At 39.6% G+C, this 23,018-nt stretch overlaps 1 protein-coding gene and 1 pseudogene across 19 annotated transcripts in view; one reads left to right on the forward strand and one right to left on the reverse strand.

The window, feature by feature from the left end:
• Nucleotides 1-23,018, forward strand: part of KCNMA1 (potassium calcium-activated channel subfamily M alpha 1) — a 721,733-nt gene that overhangs the window by 676,041 nt on the left and 22,674 nt on the right. For 11 of the 19 annotated variants that reach the window (XM_078077542.1, XM_078077543.1, XM_078077544.1 and 8 more), the window contains 2 exons: nt 1,580-1,693; nt 6,421-6,551. In XM_078077542.1, coding sequence (XP_077933668.1) covers nt 1,580-1,693; nt 6,421-6,551 — 245 coding nt within the window. Of the gene's footprint in view, nt 1-1,579; nt 1,694-2,447; nt 2,529-6,420; nt 6,552-23,018 lie in introns of all 19 variants that reach the window. The other 8 variants (XM_078077526.1, XM_078077527.1, XM_078077535.1 and 5 more) reach the window with 1 other exon arrangement.
• On the reverse strand, nt 16,801-16,889 carry LOC118524519 (small nucleolar RNA U3; annotated as a pseudogene).

Below are 23,018 nucleotides of genomic sequence, written 5' to 3' on the forward strand. Positions count from 1 at the left end.
TACTGATAAACATAAACAGTCGAGGAAACTACATTTGGTATGTTGTGTGTATTATATACTATAGTCTTACAATGAAGTAAGCTAGAGAGAAGAAAATGTTATTTAGAAAGTCATAAGGAAATTACATTTACAGGACTGCATTATATTTATCAAGAAGAATTCGCATATAAGTGGACCCACACAGCTCAAACCTGTGTTGTGGAAGAATCAACTACATATTTATAAAATTGTGTGTGTGTGTGTACAAAACCAATCTATCCTACCTCAGGATTTTTTACCATAAGAAAATATATATGTATATGTACATATACATATATATATAACTATTATATATATAAAATATATACATAATCTCATTATCATAGTGTATATTATAATCTCATTTGTATATACTGTATACAAAGTCTCATGTAGTAAGAAATCCTGAGGTCAGTTGGTTTTGGCTCTAAGGCTAGTTAATTCAGTAACTCAAGGATTGTTCTTTCTATTTTATTGATTGATTGATTGATTGATTGTGATAGAGAGAGAGAGTAGGGGAGGGGCAGAGGGAGAGAGAGAGAATCCCAAGCAGGCTCCATGCCCAGCACAGAGCCCAATGCAGGGCTCAATTCCAAGACCCTGAGATCATGACCTAAGCCGAAAACTGAGCTGATGCTCAACTGACTGAGCCACCCACGTGCTCCCTCAAGGATAGATCTTTCTGTTGTTAAGTCTTTCCATCATTTGTTCAGCCAATCTCATTAAGCTGGCTTTGTCTTCAGCTGGTGCCCATCCTGGTTAAAAGATGGCTGCCACAATTCCAGGCACCACAGGTACGAGAGCAATGTCCAGTGAATTAAAAGACAATCTCTTCCTGTGTGATTCTTTTTAAGAGCAGGGAAACCCTTCCTAAAAGTCCCCAAGCAGATTTCCTCCCACCTCCCTTTGACGAGAATCTGTCAAAAACCCCGGCTTGAGTCACTCACTGGCAAGAGAATAAGTAATCAGCTGGTTTACCGTAATAGTCAGGGTAGGTTAGGTTGTGCAGCAGTAACAACAACACCACAATCCCCAGTGTCTTCAAGCAACAGAGATCACCTCTTCACTCACTCAGAATGCTTTGCAGTCTGCGTTACTGTCCAGGGCTGCTGCCCAGCCTTCCTCTCTGTAGGAACCCATGTTCCCATGGTTGCCACAGTCTGGGATGGGAGGCAGAAAATCAAATCTTTGTACCAGAAGCAATGGTATACATTGTTCTGTTCACTTTTCATGGGCTAGAGCATTTCCTGTCACATGGAGGCACAGAGGTACAATCTTCTTGTCTGCCTGGAACAAAAGTCTGTGAGCAAGAGCAGTAATTGATGTAGAGACTCATTTTTAGGGAGCTATCAAGGCAGGTTAGAATTATTGATAATGGCCTCCTACTTTGTCCTTCACAAAAGCAACACATCGGAGTTTATCCTGAGAGTGCCAATTGTTGACCTGTAAATAATGCATAAACTACTTTTTTTTTTTAATTGTGTATGTATCTTGTACTCATATTATTCCCAAGCTTTCCATGTCTCTGACTTTTCTCCCTTCTCTCTTTCTTTTCCACTAGGGTTCACACCTCCAGGAATGGACAGATCCTCTCCAGATAACAGCCCAGTGCACGGGATGTTACGCCAGCCATCCATCACGACTGGGGTCAACATCCCCATCATTACTGAACTAGGTAGGGGTGAATGTCAGCTTTGGGCAGATTTTGTTGTCCTCTCTTCCAGCCATGTAGGATAGGAGGGTAGTCTGTTTCTTAGCTCCTTCAGCATAGAGGGCTCCAGTAGGGCTTGTTGGCGGGGGGGGGGGGGGGGGGGTGAAGAGAGGTCTGGGTAGCAATATGACAGATTACTGAAAGGAAAACTGATCTATCTTTCCTCTGAGATGAATAGACAGTTTCCTTCATGCTGGTCACCGTTCTCAACGGAGCTTGAGATGATGGATTTGAGATTGGGGCATAAATTAGGGAAGGGGGAGGAAAGGAGGAAAGGCATAATCCATGGACTCTTCCTGGTGATTTTCCTTGGAACCACCTCCAGACAGCTTCTGCAATCAGAGCCCTCCACTGAGGTACAAAGCCTCAGGTCTAAGCCAAACCCATTCTGAAAACTGGGTGGAGACAATGGGCATTTAATCTATTCTCGTTGAACTTCTCAGCTAATGCCACTCTGGCCTAAAATAAGATGGGGTTTGGACGACCATGATGACAGGCCAGTGGAACCCAACTTTTAACCCAGCCATGGCATTCCCTCCTACCATCTGTGAATTTGCAAAGCTGCTGAGTGGTCTCTTCCCCCCAAGACAATACTAACCACCTATGGTGCTGGGTCCCCTTACGTTACAATGTGTCCTCTGTTATTCCCTCATGCTCTTCTTTTTCTGTACTTTCCTCCACTCCCTTTCCCCAACCCTTAAATGCTGTATCCAATTAGCTAAACCTGGCAAGTTGCCTTTGGTATCAGTCAATCAGGAAAAAAACAGTGGGACGCACATTCTAATGATAACTGAACTGGGTAAGAAGCACTGTTTTCCTTCACATCGGTATCTCCTTTTGTTCTGTTGTTGGTGTTTCCAACTATCATCGGCTTGTTTTTTATTTCATGGGCTGTAACAGAAAGACTACCCCATGGCACTGCTTTGAATGTGTTTTATTTGTGGCTCTGGTTGGAATCGACTGTCTTGTTCTGGCCTTTCTTAATGATTTTTTTCCCCACACAGCATCAGTAAACCTTTGATCACACCCATCTGACCTGGCAGTTGCTTCTAAAGCATCTTTGCTCTAATTCATTTTCTTTGGCCTGGGCCTTTTCCCCCTCCCTGTATCCCCCTGCTCTCCCGCCTTCTCCCTTATATTCCTCTTCCAACACCCTGTCAGTTTGACTGACATGTCTTCACAGCTCTCAGAGAAGTCAAAGGAGAAATATAAAAATTTTAAGATAAGAAACCTAAGACGGAGCCTTCCCTCCAGCTGTTTATTTTCCTTTATTCTGACTTTATTTGCCTTTTTTTTTTTTTTTTTCCTACGAGACCTTTTCTCAGAAGCTCTGGTTCTGAGGCCATAAAAGCAGCCAGCTCCTAGGGAACCTTTTCTTATGAAAGCCAGATTTCAAGAAGGGTGCTGAGGATAAGGTTAGCGGCCACGGAGGGACAGGTCTGTGCTCTGACCCCCACCCGGCTGGCCCAGAGCCTCCCGGAGATTCAGAGTGGACTCACCAGGAAGATGAAGGGTTCTGGTCATGACTACATTTGTCAGGCCCTTCACACTTCCCTGGGACTTGGTTAATAACTCTGTAAAAGGCACCCATCAGCAGCAGGTCTCAGAACTGGGGATTGATCTTCTAAATAGAGACAGCAAAAGTACTGCTCTGCCGAGGGGTGGATAGAGAGGTGGGGAGCACCTGCCTTCGAATGACTCACAAATGAAACGAACATGCCATTCTCTTGGCCCCAAAATATATTTCAAAATAAGAGAGCAGGCTTTTAACACAGTAATCTTGCTTGTGAGGTGTCTGGAAACTAAGGAATAAATTGTCCACCATTCAGCACTGCATTATTGTAGACGTAGCTATTTATCAGGACAAATTCACTCAGGTCAAGGAGTATCGCACTATTTTCTGTTTCCGACAGTAGGAGAGGTGTCTTTTTCATGTTTAGAGAAGTTGGCTAAAAGCCTAGGTTTCTGGATTGCTCTTCTGAGGACCTTAGGGTTGTAAGAGGCCCAGGGAGCTTGTGCAGCCCAGACCGCTGGTTGGAAAATTCATCCAAATATCTCCATCTCAGAAACCTTCAGGGGCATTTCAAAATCATTACTGCCAGGGATTTCTTTTTCTGTTTGGAGTTCGTATGCTACCAATTAACTAGGATATCTCGATTTGTGATTAGGAGAAGAGGAAAGAGAAGGCTTGGTGCCCCAAATCTGAGGCAATGATGCAGGCATTCAGTTAGCATAACTGAATTTCCCAAAGCCTTCGTCCCTCACCAGATTTCTTCTGTGAGCTCAGAGAACCTTCCATGTGTACACGTCACCCTTACCTTCTGTGTTAAGCCCTATTTTCCTGGTGGTCATACCACCTTTGGCAAACATACCATCATCGTCTGACCACTTCGCTACCCCGCACCCCCACAAATATTTACTGTTTACCTGCATGTTCTGAGATGTGTTCTGCATAATGCCAAACCAGTAAAATGCCTTCTAAAAAGCACAGAGGATACCAGGTTTTTTTAAAGCTGTGTAGTATATTCCTGTCTTCATCCACTTGGAGAGTTTCAATTGATGGTAGTGTGTCAAAAGCTTCTAGAAGTTCCACAAGAAGGACATTTGTTTAAAGCTACTTAACCTGGTTTCCAGTCATCTATGACCTAAAACGTTGGGGGAGGGGTTAAAAAATCACATGTTAGCACCATATAATTACTGTTCTGTGAAATAGGCTTTGGGTAACACTGTCTGCTCTCCCTATGAGACTCTCCCAGAACGAGACACAGGATTTTCACAGAACCTTGGTTCCTGCCTTAGCTCTTTTCCAATGACTGAAATGCCTGGTTCGCTGATGATCTAGTCATCTCTCCCTACCTGTGGCCACTTCCCCTCCAAGTCTACTACCAGCCCTTCCCCATGGTCTTGAAAAGAGATAACAGATGCTACCCCTTTTGGAGTGTCAATGCACACACCATCCTTGGTTGTTCTAAGTAATTAAAACCACACTCCTCTGCATTATTGTCCAGAGTTCACGTTTTCTGATTCACAAAGCAAGAAGCCAAAACTGTGGCCTCCAATGTGCTTTTGGGTAAATGGAGGGAGGAGAGGAAAAGCTCCCATTTGACCCCGTAGGATTCCTGAGCAAGGCCTTACTTGCTTCTGAGAGAGGCGGAAGGAAGGTGGGAATTTTCATAGTGTAGTAGGGTAGACAGAATATTTAATCAGACAGCTAATATTTGTCAAGGTCCTGGGCCAGGCTCACCAAGCACAATCCCTTAGGAGCCTCCTGACAATCTCATGAGAGCTGCTAGTAACTCTCCCATTTTATAGAGAGAGAAAGTAAGGTGCAGAATGATGAAGCCGCAGGCTTATACAGAGTTTGTACAGAGCCTGGATTCAAAGCTTACTTGTCAGATCCCACATTTTGCACTTTTACCCACTAGCCTGTAATTCAAGTGTTACTGAGCAAAGATGTTCCTCCATTAAAATTTTTCTCTAGGGAAACAAGATGGTGTCATTTAAAACTAATTCCATGCCTAGCCTTTTATCCTATTATCATTTATTCTGCCTTATACAATAAACAAGCAAAGGTTGAAAGAAAAAGTTATCCAGAAAGTTACGCTTAGGAAAAAAAAAATTAAAACAATAACTCTAGGAAAGAGAATTCACTACTGATACATTTAGAAAGGAATCAGAAAAAGGAAACCTCATCTATTCTTTTCCTAAAAGCACCATAATTATTCCAGAAATCACGAGCGCTCATCTCCTCCCCCACCACACACTTTCTTCCCTATTACTTGCTCTGCAACACTGATAATTTCTGAAGCCAAGATGGGAATGGAAATTAATTTGTCATTTAATTTTTAATAAGTTGAAGACATCTTAGTGACAGCCAATCCGTCTGCACCCGCCTGCCAGAGGAGTCCTTGAGGAATCCTCAGATGGAAACGAACTACAGCATCAGATGCTGCTTGTCATGGAGCCACAGCACATAAAAGACTGAGCTGTGTAGAAGGGGAAAGGGAGAACGTGGGCGTCCCCATGCAACTTGGAATGCACAGCAAGTACTTGTCAGCCAGCAGACGGAGACAGCCAGGGATCCACCCCACCTGGGGTCACTGTTCTATCAAACAGGGCCTGTCGGGGTGGGCCTGGATTCAGGGCTAGGGACACCAGACCCTACCCAGGCCGACCCCGGGCAGGCTGTAGGTCCTGCCTACAGGTGAATTCCTTGCTATGCGCCTTTGCTGTGCTCCTAGTCTCCTGCTCTCCGGTCTCGATAAGTTGCTTTCTCTTCCTGTGGCTAAACTTAGCATCCCAGCATGGCTACTCATGGCTACTCATCCTTGAAATATGTCCATCTTTCAAAGGACTTGGCGACCGAAAAACACCCTGAAGTGTTTTTCGGTCATGATTCTAAAACTATACCAAAGGACTGACCAGCACTGTCCAGCCATTCTCCAGTGGTCTGCCATGGATCAAGGCTGCTTGAACTCATTGCTCTCCAGGCCTGGGAAGCTTGAACAATCACATAAGAGCGGTCCATTGAGTCCACTGGCTCCCACCCCAAGATTCATCTACAGCTTCTCCCATGCTTTCCTCTCCTTTTCAGTGACTTCAGTGTTGCTAAATCAGTAGCCTGCTCTTTCTCTGGCTTCACTGTCCGTGTGTGGTCTTTTGAGCTAATTCTCATTTTACACTTTTTCTAGTGAATGATACTAACGTTCAGTTTTTGGACCAAGACGATGATGATGACCCCGACACAGAACTGTACCTCACGCAGCCATTTGCATGTGGGACAGCATTTGCAGTCAGTGTCCTGGACTCGCTCATGAGCGCGGTGAGTGGGCGCGGGATATGGGAGTAGAGCACCTCCAACCTCCAACATCAATGGCCCAGGACTGGAGCTGGGGAGAGCATGACCACACAAAGCTTGCACTCTAGAAGGGGATACCAAACTGTTGTACAAATAAACGTTTGATTATGAATACTTGAAAGTGTGAGGAAGATCAGGAAGAGGGGAGATTTTGTGGGGAAGAATATCCCCCTCAAAGAAGGAAAGCAAATGCAAAGGCCTGGTGGTGAAGGAAACTGGCAATTTAAGGAGGCCAAAGAAAGCCTTTGTAGCTGGGCCACAGTGAGAGAGGAAGAGGAGAGGATGAGGCAAGGTTGGGCCTATAAGACCAAGAAACCCATTGTCATGGCTTTGGTTTTTTTCTTAAGGTCAATGAGGAGACCTTGAAGGATGGTTTTAAGCTGGCAAGTCATGTGATCAGGTTTATGTTTTAAGAGGATTGTCTTGGCTGGTGTGTGGAGGATGGCTCAGGAGGCAAAATGGCGGCAGGAAATCTGAATTTGGGGCTATCAAAGTTTGGATAAGGATAGAGCTGGCAGAGCTAGAGGGAGATGGGTGCATCTGAGTGGTGTTGGTCAGGAAGATTGATAGGGCTTGGGGATAGATTGAATATGAGCAGAATATGGAAGAGGACAAAGTGTCGAGGGTGACTCCTAGGTCACTGCTCGTCACTGAAATGTAAGGCCTGGGAGAGGACCATGCACGAGGGTCAGGTCTGGCCAGTTCTCTGCTGCTGGGAAGGAATGAAGTAGTAGCAAAGAGAGGAGGGTGGGCTGTCTTAGGGGTCAAAAGCATCATTGGTTTCTTTTATAACTTGATATGCACGAAACAATCAAGGCATTGATTTTTCACTTTTGAGACCAAAAACAAGTAACATATTAAAAAGTAGGCCCCAGTTCATGGAGCTCTCTTGAATTGTGAAAGGCAAAAGCAGACAGTAGAATGGGTTACAAGTGGGGATTGTGAAGTGTTCCCACTGAGTGTCTTTATTTATTATAGAGAAAAGCCTCTTTATTTTGGAATTCTCAAATTCACAATTTATGAAAATACAGACATAAGCTGGATAAAAACTGACCTTTGAGGAATCCATGAAAAGGAGTTTTATTGAACACATTAAAACCATAAACATAGCTCCGAGAGTTTTTATACACATACATTTCTTAAAGTGCTTAAGAAGGCTATTCTCCTGAATGTGTTAAACAACTGATATGCTAATTATGCATTATTCTTCTCTATTCATTAAAGCTAATCCCAGAAGAACCTCTATTTGAGGAAAGAAAAAACATAAAGCTTTTTAAGACTAATTTAGGTTATTCTATATTCCTGAATGTGGTCCAGCTGCAAGCATATCTTATTTTAAAAATTAGAATTATGGATTTAAAAATAATTATGAAACAATATTCATCTGAATTAAGGTTGACTAGGCATCATGCCAGACCTTTGCTTTCCAAAGCCAAGAAGGAGAGAAAAAGGTCACTAGAGAAGGCGCTCTCGGTTTCCCAGGACTTGTGATTTTTTTCTGATGGCCTGATGGTTCTGGGCCTATCCTCTCTACCTGCTGGTGATGTTGGGCTCAGTTTGTCCAAACTCCTTAAGCAAGCCAGAAGGAATGACGAAAGCTACAGGATGTGCTCATACAGGGCCAAATTGTCTGTACTGGTCTTCAGTTTCCAATGGATTTCTGTAATTCATCTCTTTAGAAATTTCATTTTACTTCTGATCCTAATTAGAGAGATTACAGAAGACTGGTCTCACTAAAAGATGGTTAAACTGGGTACAGTAGCTTTTTTTTTCAAGAACTCCAAAATACTCTATTAACATTTTATAAAATCCAAACTTATACAATTATTTATGTTTCTACATATCAGACATGCGGGATATTCCAGGCAGCTATATAATTAGCAAGGCCACTTTTTCATACGTAATTAAGAATTTCAAAATGATGACTGCAGAGCTTTAAGCCAAGTGAGGGGCCCTTCTGAGCATGGACCATGGGTGACCGCACAGGCCACACGCCCGTGAAGCCAGCCCCTCATACCAATAAGCCCATAAAATGGATTTTAAGCAGCAAAGAACTTCACCCCTATACAACCGAAGGGGCACTGGGTGGCCATGGGGTGGGGGTAGGGGGCCCCTCTGGATCTGAGCTGCACCTCTGTCCGTCTATAGCACCACCAGTGAGTCAGTTCTTGGAAACTCAGATGAGAAATCAAAGTGGGTTGGTTAGAAATTTTTAAGAAGCCATCTCTAATCTCCTTTGAAATGCAAACTGAAGTGTCTGGGAGAGAGGAGCTAAGACACGTATGGATGCGACCGGTCTGCCCCGAAGCATTCCTTCTGAATTCCAGCCTGGGAAAGAAGAGTATCAGGAATCTAGTAACAGTCATTGTAATCACCATCGGCTTCATTTATTGAGGGCCCAGAACTGTGCAAGGCACTTCAGCCACAGTGACTGATCTTTCGGACAATAATGTGAATAAACCTGAAGCAAGACGTATTTAACTGTTGCACTGACAGTGACTTTTCAGATCATTAGTCAAAACGCCTATCCGATGGTTCCAGGCCTGGTTTTCCTTGTCTGGGATGAACAAGTTCCACGGTGACGTCTTGCATTGGGTCTGGCTCAGCAGACCCAGTTGAATCGGGCCTTCCGACAAAAATGTTACCTGTGATTTCTTTGCATTCCACCCCAACCCTAATTTATGAAAAACCAGGAGATTAGTCAGGAACCAAGGCAGTAACTAGAAGGAATTGAAAAGGTTGGCAGGAATGTAAATTGAGAAATTGAGACTCCAAGCAGCAGGAACCGGAGGTAAGCTTCCATCCCAGTCATTCGCTTACAAGCAACGCCGCGATGTTCGCACACACTCACCTCCTCAGATGTCCATGATCTCCTTTTTCTAGCCCCCAAATTGCCACTTAATCGTGTGTCTAAACATCCCCTGAATATTGTCCTTCATAACTCAACTCCTGCTGCTTACTGCTTCATTTGTTAAAAGAATAATGTTTTGATCCGTCACAAGCATCCCTGAACAGATAGGGATGTTGCAGACATGGCCTCGTGGCTTTCTCCTGCTAATCAACAGCAGAAACACATGATCAGAGGGAATGATTATGCTTGTGGGAATGTGCCTCTAGGAAGAGGCTCACAACTAGGCAATGTATTTTTCAGAGTGGTACCAGCTTGCTGCTCACACACACACGGAAAAGATGAAAGGAAGCGTCTCTGTATTTACAGCCAAAACTGGCGCTCAAGTGTTCAGACTTCTTTTCCACAGACACCCCTCGCCCCACCCACAGCCCCAATTTGAGTTCTACCTGGCCCCTCCCTAGGCAGAAAAGTCATGAACCAAGAGCCAGACTGCCCGGATGCAGATCCCAGCACCAGCATTTACTGGCCGCGTAAACTTAATCTCTCTGTGCCTCAGTTTTATCATCTTTAAAATTGGGATAATAATAGCACTTACCTCATAGAATTGTTGAGATAAATAAGTGAGTTAAGGCTGTAAAGTGATTAGTGCAGCACTTCACACATGACAAGCTCAATATTGTATTTATTATTATCGATCATTGCCTTCACTGAGCACTTAACTAAATGCCAGGCACTATTTGGATGCTGGGGATTTGGCAGTGGAGAAGAAAGAGGAAGACCCTGCCCTCATGTTGTTGGAACTTTCATTCTAGTGGGCGATAATTATGTAAATGATTACGTAAATCAGTAATGATAGCTACCATCGGTAGTAGTAAATGAATAAAATCAAATGGGCGAAACTGATTTGAAGAACATAAAATCGTTTGAATGGGTGTGGAGACCTGTGTTAGCTGCAATGGTCAGAGTAAAGTTGTCTCAGCTGAAAACTTGGAAGCTGACACTGAAAAGTCAGAAGAGAGCACGTGGGGGCGAGGGTGATGAGGTTTCCAAGGCAGGAGAAAGATCAGGGGGCAAAGCTGAACAGTGGTGCCGAGCTGACTTTGGGGGGTCTGAGGGAGTTGTTGAAGGCTGTCATGCTTGGAACATGGTAGATACAGGGGAGGGACATGCAAGAAGCAGTCAGACAGGCAAAGCTATTGTCCACACTGTGAGTATTCTGAGTACAAAAGACCATGTCCCATCAAGTTCTCAGTCAGGGTTAAACACTTCAGTCATCTTCCTTTGGATCCCACCAGGATCCTCCTGAGGTCACTGCTTCCTGTGTGTGCTGGCTGGAGGGGCGCACCCATCACTGAGTTGACTCCTGAAGTAACCCCCGATTATTTTTCTGTCCCACACTCCATCCTACTGCACTCATTTTAAGAGAAGAAGGGAAGAGAAACAGCACAATGTATTGGCATGAGGAGCTGGATTGATCTCTGGCTTCTAATGAATCGTCTCTCATAAAAGTCTCAAAATGGCACATTACAGGCAACACGCATCCCACAGACAAGTTCTGCATTTCCCAAAGTTTTTCATTTTTAAATGGAATTTGTGGCCAATATTTTAAGATCATAAGATTACACATAAAAATATGGATTTCCGGCTTATTTTGATTGGAGTCACAAAGCAGATTCCCAGATACCCACAAAGCACCAGTTGGCTAGAGCTGAGTTATGCTTCCTTTAATTACAGCCCACCATGTTCGCTGTTGAACTCTCCAGGCCTGCTTCACCCATCCCACTGGTCCCTGCCTATGCATCCCACTGAACCAGACTTACAGGCCTCCTGCTTCTAATTTTGTGAGCCTGTACGACTGTAGTCAGCCAGCATCCTTGGGCTTCTGGCCATGGGCCTGTCCTTGGAGTCAGAAGGATGAGCACATGATGTCCATTTTCTTTGAACCCTCAACCTTTTTTGGGATCCCTGCTGCTGAATCCCCCAGGAGCCCAAGAAAAACTTCAGTATGAGCATTTTGTGCCAAGCGTGTCTTTGCTTTGCTCACTGCACCAATGCCCAGGGTGGGTATTTGCATGTTCAATGAATTTGCATTTCATAACAAAGGCGAGGACTTAACAGGAGAAACAGTGTGGCACTGGCCCACGAATTAGGACGTACAGGTTCCAGTCCCAGCTCACCAGCAGCCCGTGCATGTCTTTTCCACTGTCTGGGACTCAGTTGGGTCCAACTGTTAATGGGAATGATATTAATAATCCCTTATCACGTTAGGGTAATCAGGTAAGGACAAAGGTAGATGAAAGTCTTTCACAGAATAGACAAATATTTCTTCAGATCAAATGTAACTACGAAGAAGTAGATTTATTATATATGTGTGTGTACATATACACACGTATGTGTATGTACTCACACACATATGTTATATGTTTCTGTATTCTATTCTCTAGTATCAGAGCTGGTCTCTGTCAGAAATAACTGGGCTTATGTTGGTAAGACTGAAGAATGTGGCCATCTGGAAGATGGACCCACATGATTTGCTCTCTTAATTGTAATTGTGTTTTGGCTGCACCCCAGGAGGGTGTCATGGAGCAGACCAAGTTCTCCAAGCTAATCCGGTGCCATGTTATATAAACAAATGACTCCTCCCTGGCCCTCTTCCTTACACTCCACTCAAGAGCCTCATTTCTTCTGCTCGCAAGGTGAGGGACGGCCCATGGGCCATCCCAAGGCAGAGGACCTAGCACCGGTGTCCATGTGGCAAATGGGAGCGTGCTCTGTTGCACCCAGAACGTTTCACCACTGTCACATCAGGCCAGGCAGGCCCGGGATTGAAAAAAAAAAAAAAAATCAAATCGTTCTCATCCTTCATGAAAGAAAAATACTAAAAATAAAAATCTACACCATGAAAACTAACAAATCTAAAAAATGGCAGCTGTGGCATGGAAAATGACAATTTTAGAGCAATTATAAACGAAAGGCAAAGTGCCATTAAAGTTAAGGCAATGTTATTAAAAGATGTGTTAATTTTCAGTTAAATTTTCTATAAAAGACCAATTAGTTTAAAAGGCTTGACAGCATTAACTGTGAAACATAAGCTCTGGTAATTATACTTTAAAAAAATAAAAAGAGGAAGATGCACCAGTGAGTTAGAAACCCAGGCGCAGAGGGGTGTCCTCAGAGCAGGCTAGGTGGCACTGCGGGCTCAGATTTCCCTGTGCAGTCAGGTCCTCTGCCCAGCATTTCTCGGCTCCCTCCATGCCTCTTACTCCGTCTACATATGGGATCTGAGAAATGTCAAAGTTCAGAGGCCAAGGAGGCTATGCGTGTGATCTGGGCCAGATCTCTGATATAAGAGATGAGAACACAGAAACACAGAGAGAGGGAATTTTCCAAATTGGTTGCATTCCTAGCCGGTTGTTATTTTTATAAGCTACCATTTATTATTTGTTGTGCATTTGAAGTTACACGAAGTATCTCATTTAACGCTATCCTATAAGCTGGCCTGCACTGGGGTTTTTGTGTTCCTGTTACATGGGTGAGGAGTTGGAAGCATAGAAAAGTCAGGCAACATTCCCATTGTCATAGGTGTTGAATGGTGAATCAGGGATTTAAAACCATACAAGCTGAATTCTGAGGTCAGTACACATAACCAGGGGTGTCATGTTGTCTTATCGGGAAGAAAGGCTTCCCTGACTAGGGGTGGAACCCCGACGTTGGTAGTGGGAAGAGAGACTCCCATGTTCCTTAGACTACATGGGTAGTTCAGGAGGCGAAAGATCACACTTCCATATTACAATCCTCCCTTCGGAAGTTTGTGTTTCTTCGATTCTAGTGTTTTCTTTAATCCAGAAAAGAATGATGCCCTCTGGGTCGGGTGAGTTGTACAGAAGTTTGTTCTAGCTGGCACATTCTCCATAGGGATTGTCTGTTATAATTGGCATTTGAGGGCCTAGCATCTGTTTGCTGCATGGTACTGAAACAGCCACTTTCTATGCAGAAAGCTCTGGATTTGCTGCTTAGCTGCCGACCAATCAATGTATGAAGAAATCTGTGCCTTCCATTATGACCAACTAGACATCCTTTTTCAAAAAAGCATTGTCTTCGCACTAAGTTACTCAGATCACAAAGAAACCTTGATACGTGCTCAGAACACACCCACATGAAATGCTCAAAGTACTTCTCTGCAGCTGAATGTTGAGCCAACCAAATGGGAGCAGGAGTGCTCTGCTGAGAGACAGACGTCATTATTCTCTGTCATAGCAGATATTGCTGCCCACAGTGAGGCTCCTTAATGCCTGCATGGGAGAATCAAGGAGAGAGATCTAGGATACAGGTTGGACGGTAGAGATTTGTGTTCAGAGTTGTGAGTGGTTCCAGAGCTGTTCAGCCACCCATAAAACCCTGTGACCCACCCTGAAATTATACCCGTTGATGGGAAATTTTGCAAGTGACACACTCTTTGAATAGAATACAATTGCAAGCCAAACAAAGACCTAGGGATTAGTAGATGCTCAATAAATGTCAGCGACTGATTGATCAAAAAGTCTGTGCCGTTACAGTGTAACTGATTTCAACACAGAAGGGGAAACATGTTGAGGTCAAATCCTTGAGATTTGACAAAACAATAACCTTTCATGTTGACCTTCTAAACTTATCATTGCAAAGCAGAACTTACAGTGTTTTATGTTTAAAAATCATTGACAGTTTTCATTAGAAAAGTTATTCATGTTGTGTGGGATATTTTGAAAGCACAGAAATATATAAAGAAAAACATTTAAGTGGACCATATTTACAATACCCAAAGATAAGCATGATTAATATTTTGGTATATTTCCTCCCAGATGGATAAATATGGATCACCCAGTTTTATATCTTGTTTTTTTTTTCTTTTCTTTTAACACTTAGTATTTTATCCAGAGCATTTAATCATGTCGTATTATTGAGTATCATGATTTGCAATGCCTCCATAGGACTTCCTGAGACTCTAACCTATAGATATTCCAGCACCTGTTTAACCATTATTTACCTATCGTGAGACATTTCACGTTAAAAATTTTTTGTTTTAACAATAATTAACCCTGTGATAAACATCATTGCACATGATCTTTGAACAAGAAGCAATTTATTATCTTGAGGCAAACTTACTGGGTTTTTAACAAATAGGAACACTTTCAAAGCTCTTGATGCATATGGCTGGATTCTCTCCTATTAATTCATACTGCCATCATGGGTGTGTAAATCCTATCCCGTGTGCTCCAGCCGGCAGTGATTATCATTTTCTCTAGAAGGCCCTTTAATTGTGTTTATGATAATTTTTGAAGTATCTAAACTTTTAACTTATATGTAATCATGTAAATGCATATTTACTTTTGTGAATTATTCTATAGTGTTTATGCTTAAAAAGTGCCTGCTGAACAAGAGAACTATCAGGTATCCTGAGATCAGTTAAATATTCAGCTGTATTTTCATCAGGTTGTTTGTGGCTGCATTTTTTGCCTTGAACTATTTTATAACATTTGCTTCCTTTCTTTGGCCTAGTTTTACTGAGATATAATGAACTTATAACACTATGTACATTTAAGGTATATAGTGTAATGACTTGATATATGCATATATTGAGAAATGATTACCACAGTAGGGTTAGTTGACACATTCATCTCCTCACATAGCTGTATATTTGTGTGGGTGTGTGAGAACTTTTAAAATCTACTCTCTTGGCAACTTTTAAATATACAATACAGTACTGTTAACTGCTGTACATTACATCCCCAGAACTTAATCATCTTATGGAATGAATGGGATTCATCTTACTGGAAACTTGTGTCCTTTGACCACCTTTACCTGTTTCCCCCCATCCCCCATGTCCGGCCCCGGACAACCACCAATCTGTTCTCTGGTTTCTGTGAGGTCAGGTTTTTTTGTTTTTTTTTTTTTTTCCAGGTTCCACATGTAAGTGAGATTATACAATATTTGGATTTCTCTCTTAGACTTATTTCACTTAACATAATGCTCTCAGGATTCATCCATGTTGTTGCAAATGGCAGGATTTCCTTCTTTTTATGGCTGAGTAGTATTCCGTTATATGTATATATATATATATATATACACACACACACACACACACCACATTTTCTTTATCCACTCATCTGTCAATGGACACTTAGGTTGTTTGCATGTCTTGGCTATTGTAAAAAGTTTTGCAGTGAACATGGGAGTGCAGCTGTATCTTTGAGATAGTGATCTTGCATCCTTCAGATATACCAAGAAGGGGAATTGCTGGATCATATGGTAGTACTATTTGTAATTTTTTGAGGAACAGTTTTATACTGTTTTTCATAGTGGCTGCACCTATTTACATTCACAACCACAGTGCACAGGGGTTTCCTTTTCTCCTCATCCTCATCAACGTGTATTTCTTGCCTTTTTGACAACAGTCATTCTAGCAGTTGTGAGGTGATAGCTCATTGTGGTTTTGATTTGCATTTCCTTGATGGTTAGTGATGTTGAGCGCCTTTCCATGTACCTGTTGGCCATTTGTATGTCTTCTTTGGAAAAATGTCTATTCAGTTTCTTTGCCCATTTTGAATAGGATTTTTTCGTGGTTTTTTGCTACTGAGTTATATGAATTTCATTCATTTCCTTTTTTAGAAATTTAATATATATTTTCACGGTCAAAACATATAAAATAAATAAAATTATAGGAAAAAATTAAAATCAGTCAGAATTCTATCACCAAGAGTTAATCACCAAGTAAAATTTTGGGGTACTAAGTACAATTATTTTTACATGAATAAACCTGTATCACTTGAGGTCTGCCTTTTTTTTTTTTTTTAAGATTTTTTTATTTATTTGACAGAGAGAGAGATCACAAGTAGGCAGACAGGCAGGCAGAGGGAGAGGGAGAATCTGGGTTCCCACTGAGAATGGCACCCGATGCGGGGCTCCATCCCAGGATGCTGGGATCATGACCTGAGCCAAAGGCAGACGCTTAACGGACTGAGCCACCCAGGTGCCCCGAGGTCTGCCCTTTTAACATGAATTTTATGTCATGTTGTTTTTTGGATCCTGCCTTTTTGCATATTTTACTATTACATCATATAATTGTTACTATGCCATTAAATATTCTCTGAAAACATTAATATCTGGACAATGTAAGTAATATAAGTATATCATGATTTATTTAATCATTACCATATTGTTGAAGAATTTTTTCCAGATAGCCAGTTATCCCTAAATCATTTCTTGAAAAAACATTTTTTCCTTATGGTGTATGATGCTTTCCTTATCATATTAAAGAACAGATCAGCAAATTTTTTCTGTAGAGGGCCAGGTGGTGAATATCTTAGGTTTTTGAGAGCCATAAAGACTCTGTTGAAAGTACTTGACTTCTGTCATTATAGCATAAAAGCCCATTTGTAATAAACTATAGAAATGATCCCTGTAAGTATAGTCTTTAAAAGCCCATTTGTAAACAAATGGGTATGTCTAGGTCCCAATAAAACTTTATTTAAGAAAACAGGTGGCAGGTTGGATTTGGCCCAAGGGCCAGATTTGCCAGCTCCTGTATTTGTACATAGAACTATTAGACTATTGTTCTCAGTAATCTATTCTGGTTGATTGGTCTTCTCATTTTTACTATTGTCTACAATGTTAAGTTATGAAATATTTAATATTTATTACAGTCCCTGGGAGGACAATTTCATAAACTGCTTCCAGAGGAAATTTAGCATAGTTGTATCAAATTTTTAAAAAGTCCAGTTGAGGGGTACTTGGGTGGCTCAGTGGGTGAAGCTTCCCGACTCTTGATTTTGGCTCAGGGCATGATCTCAGGGTCTTGAGATAGAGCCCCGCGTGGAGCCCCATGTCTGGCTCTGGGCTAAGCATGGAGCCTGCGTAGATTCTCTCTGCCCCTCTGCCACCCCTCCCCTACACACACACACACACACACACACACACTCTCTCTCTCTCTCTCTCTGTCTCTGTCTCTCTCTCTCGCAAAATAAACAAACAAATAAATAAATAAATATTAAAAGTCCAGTTGAATCTATGACATATATCAAACTTAAAAATTTTACTGGAAAAAATAAGACATTATAACATCCAGTTGACGTGTTAAGGAATATGGTATTCTTTTTTATTTTTTCGTAATAATCTTCTCTATCTGTGGATGGTCATTATTTTGCTTTCCCTTAAACAACAGTAGCTGTTCTTATGCATGACCAGGAGCTGTGATACTAAAGAGAGCTTCCAGGATAGGAGTGTTAATTCTCAAACATATATGACACTATATTCTCTTTCTTATTTCTCATTTTATTTTTTTAGTTATATTTGTTATAGGCTTGTTTAGTTTTTCGAAGAATTATTTCTTGTATTTATCATTTTAATAAATATCCTCTTGTGATTTCATTAATTGATACTTTATTATTTCATCCTTCTGCTTTTCTAAGATAAAAAAAGAACAGTAAAAGACAGTTCTTTTAATGCTTAGCATTATTTATTGTAATTCTTTTGTACTTAATAATAAAATCATTTAAGGCTCTGAATTTGTTTCTGTAGCTTTGGCCTCAATCCATGACATTCTTATATGCCATTTTCAAATAGTTAACTTTTAAATACTCTATATTCTAAGTTTGATTTCCATCTTGACCTATAGTTAGGTTTTAGAATACTTTTCTTTTAAACTTGGAGATGTTGGGATATTTACTTTTATTTCTACTATTATCTTAATTTTCTAAATGTAAACTCTACAGCTTATGCTTTATTGTATATATTGAAATTTTATACTTTGAGCCGTTGATCGTTTTTTTGTAATTACTGTTTGGAAGCTATCTAAAAATGTTGCAAAATTTAGCACAAATCTACTAAAGCACTTTCATTATATCCTTAATTTTCTCATAGTTTGGTCTGTGTGAGCTACTGAAGCTAGAAACACAGTGATATTTTACATATCACTCTCAGTCCACATTTATTTTACTCTAATTGCTAATTAGTTTTACTTTCTATATTTCAGTTATATTATTTTGTGCATAAGTAGGTTATATCTTTATTGTAAATTTTAACTATCAATACAAAGTTAACTTGCTTAATGTAACATTTAAAAATTTTCCCTTGAAATACAGTTTTGTATGCCTATTTTGTTTTGCTTTTTCCTATTTGTCTCTGAAAATATCAGAGTTTGATTTTTATTTTGGCTTTTGAATAAGTCTGAGAACCTTTGCAATTTAATCAAATCCTTTAGCTCATTTATGTTTAGTTATTAAAATATAATGCTATAATTTTGCATTATGCTTTATACATGCTTCTATAATTGTGTCTTTTATTATCCATCTTTGGGTATATAGGCTATATTTTGGTATGCATATTTTCTCTAGTGATGAGTAAACTATCTATATTCTATTTTTGATTCTAATTAGTAGTTACCAGACATTCTATAAATATGTTTGAAAGTATATTTTCTTAGCATTATTATCTAGAAAAATTTAGCTCTTGATTCTTCCTTTATATCCATCCTCCTCTCTCCTACCTCATTTTTCTGACTTTTAAAAATAAATTAATATTACCATATTAACAAATAATTTTGTCATTTTTTCTTTCAAGAATTATTTTTGACATTTGCATTTAGTTTAGTAATAAAACATACAACCATTTCTTAAATTCCATGTTTCAATATATTTCACCGGTATTTTAAAACCAAATTTGCTCATTTCTTAATTTCTAAAAGTTTCAAATGATCTTGAAGGATGCTGACTTTTGTTCCTTATTTTTTTAATGAAGTAAATCAATAAATGCTTAGACACTCAGAGATTCAAAAATATTTCTGGTTTTTTTTTTAATATTTCTATTGCTTTCACAAATGATTGATGATTTAGCTGCATGTAGAATTCTTGGAATAAATGTGTCCTTTCCAAACTCAGTTGGCATCATTCTTAAGTTTTCTAGAGAAGTCTCTGGCTAACCTGATCGTGTACATATTTTTTTCCTCACAGCATTGTGTTAGGTGACATTTTTTCTTCATTTAATATTTTAAATTTAAATATTCACCTGTTACAGATTTAAGTGATGGCCACATTCACTTGGTGAGCCACATCCTCAGTTCATTCTTCAGCTCAAGACAGGTTGTGTTCATTTGTTTCCTTGCTTGCTTACTCATTTTGACCTGCTTGAATTTTGTTTACAGTGTTAACTTGTAAACACTATTTATCAATTTGACCTCTGTTGTCTTTCCTCAATATCTACTAACATTCTCATAAAAAAGACAGACAGACAGGCAGGAAGGCAGACAGGCAGATAGACAAGAAAGAAAGAAAGGAAGGAAGGAAGGAAGGAAGAAAGAAAGAAAAGAAGAAAGAAAGAAAGAAAGAGAAAGGGAAAGGAAGGAAGGAAGAAAGAAGAAAGAAAGAAAGAAAGAAGGAAAGAAAGAAAGAAAGAAAGAAAGAAAGAAAGAAAGAAAGAAAGAAAGAAAGAAGGAAGAAGAAAAAGAAAAAGAAAGGTCTCTACATATTTCTCTATGTAGTTTCGGCCAACTTCTTAGTCTTACTTCCACACCACTGATTTTGTGTGCATGTGATTTTTAGTTCTGCAACATAGTGCCTCTTTTTCATTGTTGTTTTGGTAAGAACACTTCACATGAGATCTACCCACTTAAATTTTTCAATGTACAATACAGTATTGTTAATTATTGCTTCTTAATGGATAAAAATCTGGCCATTATAAGTTTAGTTACCTTTTAACTATTTCTCTTTATAATTAAGATTCTCCCATTTAAAATGTACAATTCTGTGATTTTTAGTGTAATCAGAAATATGTACAACCTTCACCAGTCAATTTTAGAACATTTTCATTGCCTCAAAAAAACCCTCCGTATGCTTTAGAAACCCCCACTAACCTCTGTCCCCTTCCCCCAGCCCTAAGCAACCATTAATCTACCACCTATCTTTATAGATTTGCTTCTTCTAGACATTTCTTATAAATGGAATCATACAATATGTAGTCTTTTGTGACTGACTTCTTTCACTTAACATAATGTTTTCAAGGTATTAGTACTTCATCCCTTTTTATGGTAAGAATAATATTCATATAACTGAATAATATTCATGGATATAACACATTTTATTTATGCATACATTAGGTGATAGACATTTGGACTATTTCCGTTTTTAGCTATTATGAATAATGTTGCTATAAACATATGTATACAAGTTTTCATATGGACATATTTTTAAAATTTCTCTTGGGTATATATATAGAAGTAGAATTGCTGGGTTATATAACTGTTTAACCGTGTGAGGAGCTGCTAAACTGTTTCTCGAAGTGCCAGTATCATTTTATATTCCCACCAGCAGAGTGTTAGGGTTGCAATTTCTCTACATCCTCACCAACTCTTGTTATGATTTGTCTTTTTGATTATAGCCATCCTAGTGGGTGTAAAGAGGTATCTCATTGTGGTTTTAATTTCCATTTTCCTGATGACTAGTGATGTCGAGCATCTTTTCATTTATTTTGTTGGCCATTTGTATATCTTTTTTTGAGAAATGTTTATTTAAGTCTTTTGTCCATTTTTAAAATTGAGTTATTTGTTTTTATGTTGTTGGGATATAAGATTTTATATATATAAATATTTTATTTATGTAGTCTTACATAAGATTATATATATTATATATATATTCTGGATACTATATCAGATATATGATTTACAAATATTTTCTCTCATTCTGTAAGGTTTTCTTTTTTTTTCACTTTCTGGATAGTGTACTTTGATGCACAAAAATTTTAACTTTGATGAAGTTAAATTTATCTTTTTCGGGGGGGTTGCTGTGCTTTGAGTGTCATATTTAAGAATCCATTTTCAAATCAAAGGTCATGACAATTTACCCTATGTTTTCTTCTAAGCGTTTCATAGTTTTAGCTCTTACATTTAGGTCTTTGATCCATTTTGAATTAATTTTTGCATATGGTGTGAGGTAGGGCTCCAATTTTATTCTTCTGAATGTGGAAGCCCAAGAATTGTAGCACCATTTGTCTAAGAGACTATGTTCTTTCTCCATGGAATGGTTTTGGCACCTTGTTGAAATCAATTGACCAAAAGCATGTGAGTTTCTTTCTGGACTCTCAATTCAGTCCCATGTCTGTCCTTATGTCAGTACTACACTGTCTTGATTATAGTAGTGTTGTAGTGTATTTTGAAATCAGGAAGTGTGAGTCCTCCAACTTTATCTCTTTTAGATTATTTGATTATTTGGAGTGCTTACAATTTTATATGAATTTTACTATTTTTTAAATTTTTTTTAAAGATTTTATTTATTTATTTGAGAGAGAGAGAGAGAGCAGGAGCGGGGCAGGGGGCAGAGGGAGAGGGAGAAGCAGACTCTCTGCTGAGCAGTGAGGCAGATGTGGGGCTCGATCCCAGGACCCTGGGATCATGACCTGAGCTGAAGGCAGACGCTTAACCCACTGAGCCACCCAGGTGCCCCTCATATGAATTTTATTTTATTTTTTAAAGATTTTATTTATTTATTTGACAGAGAGAGACACAGCGAGAGAGGGAACACAAGCAGGGGGAGTGAGAGAGGGAGAAGCAGGCTTCCCGCCGAGCAGGGAGCCCGATGTGGGACTCCATCCCAGGACCCTGGGATCATGACCTGAGCCGAAGGCAGACGCTTAACGACTGAGCCACCCAGGCGCCCCCTCATATGAATTTTAGAATCAGCTTTTCCATCTCTATAAAAATGGTTTTGGGGGTTTTGACAGAGATTGTACTGAATCTGTAAATTGTTTGGGGGAATACTATCTTAATCATATTAAGACTTCCAATCCATAAACATGGGATGCCTTTCCATTATTTAGATTTTCTTTAATGTCTTTCAACAATATTTTGTAGTTTTCAGTGTACCAGTCTTGCACTTCCTTGGTTAAATTTATTCTTAAGTGTTTATTCTTTGTGATGCTATTATAAATGGAATTTCCTAATTTTATTCTTGTATTGTTCATTGCAAGTGTATTGATATACAAATGATTTTTTCTATATTGACTTTGTACCTGCAAACTTGCTGAGCACATTTATTATCTATAATTGAATTTTAATAGATACATTAGAATTTTCTATATATAACATTATGTTCTCTGTAAACTGAGATAGTTTTACTTCTTTCTTTCCGATATGGTCCCCTCATTTCTTTCTAGCCTTGGCTAGAGCTCCCAGTGCTATATTGAATAGAAGTGGTGAGAGCTGACTTCCTTGTCTTGTTCCTGATTCTAAGGGGAAAGCATCCCGTCTTTCACCACTATGTCTGCTGTTAACTTTGGGTTTTTGATACATGCCCTTTATCAGGTTGAAGAAATTCCCTTCTATTCCTAGTTTATTGAATGTTTTTATCATGAAAGGATATTGGATTCTTTTAATTATCTCTAATCACATCTACTTAATTTAAATATCTTTCATAAAAAGTAATTGGGTAAGTTGTATGAAGTCAGCTTTTTTATAATCTGATCTTTTACTTCTTATAGAAACTATATTTTTAAAAATTTTATTCTAAAACAGATGCTTCTTTTTCTTTTACTTCTTCCAGCAACCATTTAATCAGTCA

Source organism: Halichoerus grypus, chromosome 7 (assembly GCF_964656455.1).
Source record: "Halichoerus grypus chromosome 7, mHalGry1.hap1.1, whole genome shotgun sequence".
Classification (NCBI taxonomy): Eukaryota; Metazoa; Chordata; class Mammalia; order Carnivora; family Phocidae; genus Halichoerus; species Halichoerus grypus.